At 53.8% G+C, this 5,059-nt stretch overlaps 1 protein-coding gene across 1 annotated transcript; it reads right to left on the bottom strand.

Moving 5' to 3' along the window:
• Positions 1-216: 216 nt before the first annotated feature.
• Positions 217-4,127, bottom strand: RIPPLY1 (ripply transcriptional repressor 1). Its single transcript, XM_059051368.2, has 5 exons — positions 3,997-4,127; positions 3,083-3,158; positions 2,404-2,468; positions 1,685-1,870; positions 217-358 (listed from the first exon to the last, which is right to left on the bottom strand). Exons 1-5 carry the CDS (start codon positions 4,125-4,127, stop codon positions 217-219), a joined length of 600 nt encoding a protein of 199 aa, XP_058907351.2.
• Positions 4,128-5,059: the final 932 nt, after the last annotated feature.

Raw genomic sequence — 5,059 nt, 5'->3', positions numbered from 1 at the left:
ACCTGAGAATCTTTTTCGTTCAACATTTCCTGGGTGTTCCTCCCTTGTGCCAGGCAGTGTGCTGTGCAAAGAAGTCGTGTGGGGATATCAAACACAGCCCCATCTTACTGCACAGAAAGAGAGGTAGATGCTATGGTAGACGAAGTACTGAATGATGGGGGCACCCAGCCTGGGATTGGGGGTCTGGGGAGGCTTCTCACAGGAGACGTGTCTGACCTAGTCCTTCTGGATGCATGGGAGCTTATCAGATACAAAAGTGGAAAAGCATTCCAGATGGAGGATTAAAGCCACAGAAGGATTAGAAAGCATGACACATTCAAAGACAGGCAGCATGAGCTTCAAGTGTTGAGATAGGAGTCTGAAGAGACAGGCAAGAACCAGGCAATTGAACGGCCTAGAATATCAAGTTGAGGACTTGATTTGTGAATGTCTGAGTAGAGAAGCTATGGATTCTCAAGAGGACCTGTGATTAAAAAAAAAAAAAAAAAGTCCAACTGTTGGTGAGGCAATGAAAAGCCATGATAGGGCTTTAAGCAGGGGGTGCAACATGGTCTGATCTGGTGGCCAGCGTAGAGGATGAATTGCAGAGGGAAAATGAAGACTGATTGGGGCGGGGGTGGGCCTGAGGGCCTGAGCTGTGGCAGATACAAAGGGACTTGAGAAGGTAAAATTGATAGGACTTAGTAGCCTCCCAAGGCCCCTCCCCACATGCACAGGCTCATAACCAAGGCTGCACCTCTCACCTCGTCTCCCACCCCCAGCCCTGCTTCCAACTTTTAAGCTGCCCTCTGGGGGCCTTTTTGTTCCCTTTCCAAGCTGTCTTTGAGGTTTAATCAAGCCTGATTGCACAAGTTGACGAAGAGGGCCTGGCCCCATGTTGGGCCTCCCGCGGTACATTCCCATGGAGAAAGATCTGTCAACTGACCTCAGGTAGAGCAATGAAGTGACCTTGAGCTGGTCTCTGACCCTCTCCCCATGGGTTCACAATGCGGGCAGAGTTCAGTTAAGAAATCAGTCCAGTTCCAGGAAAAAAGGTAAACATCATCTAGTTTATTTTTCTCCTGATTCATCTCATGCCAACACATAGACCCCAGTAGATAAGGGCCAAAAGGGGGGAGGTCCCCAAAGCAAGTTGATTTTGTAGATGTCCCCTTACTTTCCTGCAAGTTCCATCAGAAAGGCACCCCAGCTGTGCTTGGATCTGGTGTTGGTACCGTATCCGTGGAGGTCAAGCCAGAAGTCAGGCTTTCCATGGGGAGACAGGGGTATGTGGCCATGTAGAAGGCTGGGGAGTCAAAAAGCCTTGAAGAGTGACAGTTCCCCTCTGTGTGGTCATGCTCTGTCCTCATCTGCTCCCTGGGGGCTTCAGAAAGCAAGTCTTCCTTCCCCTAGACTTCCTAGGACCCTCTCACTGGCAACACAACAGCAGCCCAGTGAGATGCCAGAGGCCTGGGTTTGCAGGCCTGTTGGGTACAGCCAGGGTGAGCCGGTGACTTGAGGACCCAACTAACTTTCAATCCAGGGAGCTGTGCCTGGAGATTCCTGGCTAATCGATGCCCTGAAGCCTTGCCAGGCATACCGAACCCCAATTAGACTCTGACTGGCTCAGTTGGGACAGGTCAGGAGCAGGGAGGGAGGAGGGGCTGAGGCCCTGTGCGCTGCTGGCCATGGTGCCTTCACACACCCTTCTGGCCCTTTTTCATCTGCTTCCTCCTCCTCCTGCTCTTTGCCTTCCTCTTCCTCATCGTCCTCCTCCTCGCTGGCTGAGTCCTCATAGAGGTTGATGGTTGCCTGGACAGGGAAGTTCTGCAGTAAAATCTCCCCATCACTGTACAGGTAGTCAAAGGAACGGGATTTAGGCCAGAAGAGCCTGTGGACAGAAAAGAAACACGGCCCCCACTTAGGGTGCATATGTGCAGAGGGGTCAGCAGGGCCGAGAAGGAAGCCAGCCCATAAACTCCTACCTGCAGTAATGGGATGAGAGGGAAAAGAAGAAAGGGTGCTTTGTAACAGAACCTTCTGGATTGTTACAAAATGGCTCCAGACAGGAAGGTCCATAGCTCATAGCTGTGGGGAGCCCCAGCCCCAGCATGTATCAGTCCTGACATGGATTCTACCACCCACCTCCGAAGGCCTCCAGCCAAGCATTCTCTAGCCCTGTGTCCTCCATCTCCTACTAAGGCTTTCTTCACTGACCCCTCCATAGGGGCTTAGGGGTCACTGACAATGCCCCAGGGAAGGCAACCTTGGCCAAGTCCCTTAACCTCTCTGGGCTTCTGTTTCCTGGTCTATGAAATAGTGATCGTAGCAGGGCCTCCCTCCTCCTGCCTCACAGGGCTGTTGTGAGGATTTAAAGGGCGAATGGATCTATGTCAAGTTCCGAGCCTGGTGCCAGAAGCTTACCTGACAGGGTGATGGAACTCAGAGTCAACCTTGGTGACCTCGGCACCTGTTGCCCCACCGGCAGCCTGTCCAAAGTAAAAGCTAGCATGTGGCTCAAAGTGCCTGGCCAGATAACTGCCTCTTCCATAACAGGGGTCAGCAACCTGTAGGTAGATGGTCTAGAAGAGACCTCAGACATCTCTGGGGTCCAGTCCCCCCCCCCCAGTAAGGGGGTCTGTCCTGGTTCTAGTTGAACAACAAGTGGACAGAGTCCGGGGGGTTGTTTGCTTTCCTGCCCCTGTTCTAACACCTGTTTGGAGACCATCCAGGGGACAGAGTTCTACTGGAGCAGCCAAGACTCAGGGGCAGAGTGGAGGTGGACGAGAGCACCGGAGTTGGGTGCCAGGAGACTGGGACGCTAGCGCCAGCTGCACCGCGGACGTGCTGTGGAGCCTGCCCTCATCCCTCCCGCACTATGGACTTCAGGCTCTTCATCTTCTAAATTGCCCCAGAAACCTCAGCTCCACCTTCCTCCCAGAGCTGTTGTGGGAATCAAAATTGGGCAAGGCTGGGAAGGTGCTTTCTGGGGTCTGAAGCCCTGGACAGAGGTCGGGGGCTCTCTGGGAAGGGACCAGGTCAGCATGCCTGCACGTGGTCACGTGTGTGTGCGCGAACACGTGGAACAGGGGCTCAAACTCACCAAATCCACAGGTTTCCTCACCTGCCTTGGGAGGTCATTTGTAGAGGACAGCCAGGGTCTCCAAAGACAAGCTCCTCTAGGACAAAGGGGAGAGATCAGCTGGTGGAGGGAGAAGAGACTGGGGTCCCTGAGATAACAAAAGAGGCCCACCAGAAACGAGGCTCGGACTCCATCTCCTTCAGGAAGCATTTCTTAAGGACCCTGAGTCCAGGTCAGGACAGATGCCCCTCCTCTCTGCTTCCACATCTTATCACACTGTTTGGTGATTATCTGTTTTCTTAAGGGCAGATTTATATTCGATCATATCTAACTCCCCAGTGCCTAGCGTAATGCCTGGTACATGGTAGGCGTCTCCGTAATGTTTAGTGAACGGTAAATGTTTGGGGGAATGAAGGAAGGCTGGGTGGAAACTATCTCGCCCCTGCTCCAGGAAGTAGCGCTCACAGTTGTACCCTCTTCCTGGGCTGGGGAAAGGGGCCCAAAATATTTCTGGGTCCACTGCTTCCCCACTACCTTTTCCTGCCAAAGGTAGGAAAAGAGCAAATGGAAATCGTATGGGGTGGTCAGGAAAGAGACGGTCCTTCAGTCACAGGCCTCTGGGGACTTTGGACCTCTTTCCCCTCTCTGCAGCCTAGGTCATGTTCAACCCACGTTTCATTGCTATCTCCCCCTTTGCCCCTCGATGGACTGAGCAACTTGGCCCATGAGGGCCTGGCTGCTTGGCTTTCAGCTTTGGCAATGCCCACTGTCCACAAGTCCCCTCCTGCCAGCCGGAGGGATTAGTGACGTGAAGAGCCAGTTGAGATATTGGCGCCTAAGATAGGGAGGGGGCACAGAGACATCTCATTTCATTTCCTCTCCCAGGAACCCCACTAAGACTGAGTTCAAATTGCCAAGGGCCAAGTTCCACTTACCGTTCACTTCTGTCTACTTCTTGTCCAAAAGAGAGAAGGGGCGATGGGTTTCCCAGGCCAGGGAGCGCCAGGGGGCCTCGTGCTAGGGCTGGAGCTGAGGCCGGGGCTGGGCCACAAGCAGCAGGGTCCATCCTTAGGGTGTCACGGTCGGGCAGGCTGTGGGGTCCTCCTATTTCTCCGAATCTCCCGCACTCTTTTGGCTTTTCCTGGGAGACCCTTTTATAAGGCCTGCCTGGACTCATAAATTATTCAGGGCCGTGCAAGGATGGGCTCCCTGACAGGTAGGGGAGGGGAGGGGAATGAAGATTTAGGAAAGGGGGCTCAGGGAGGGAGAACTGTGTCTCTGGGTGTGAAATCTCTCCCAGTTGAATAAACAGAGAGTCAGTGGGGGCCGAGGGGTTCTCTTTACCTCCAAGTCAGAAAGGAAAACACAAAAGGGGCAAATCGCACACCGTTTGTGCGAATTCCCCAGGCAGTAGCAAGGCCTGAGGGGCGAGGAGGGAAGGAGGGAAGCTCGTTAGAAACCACAGAAAGTTGTCAGGCGCAGAGGGCAGGGTAGACAGGCCTTTAGCAAAGCTGGTTCCCAGTGAGAAGGCACAGCTGATCCGGCTAAGGCCAGTGAGGACTCATGTTATTTCAGCTCAGACCCCAAATGGAGTTGCCAGGTGGACCTGATACGGGGTGACTGTCATTAAGCATATCACCGGGGTTAAGGGAAAAAAAAAGGAGGTTGTGGGTAAGACGGGTCCGGATGCCTACGGGGGGGGGGCGAACCTCAAGTCTTCTTTCCACGCCCTCCCGTTTACTGGTCAGTTCATTTGCAAAAGTGCCTGAATCCCCTCTCGAGCTTCAGCAGTCAGTGGTCCAGGAAAGGAGCGTGGGCGGCATTTCCAGGGTTTCCAGGTCAGAATCCGCTTCTTCAGAGCTCAGCTTCCAGTCTGGGCGCCAGGGTGCAAAGCTGCTGACCATCGCTGGCCCCGGAGCCTTGGCTTCCTCACGTGTGAGAGAAGGATGCGAGCCCAGTGGTCCCAAAGGGCACCGTCAGCCTGAATGCTCTGCGATG

Source organism: Kogia breviceps, chromosome X, assembly GCF_026419965.1.
Source record: "Kogia breviceps isolate mKogBre1 chromosome X, mKogBre1 haplotype 1, whole genome shotgun sequence".
NCBI lineage: Eukaryota > Metazoa > Chordata > Mammalia > Artiodactyla > Physeteridae > Kogia > Kogia breviceps.
This window is presented reverse-complemented; position numbering and strand designations above follow the sequence as displayed.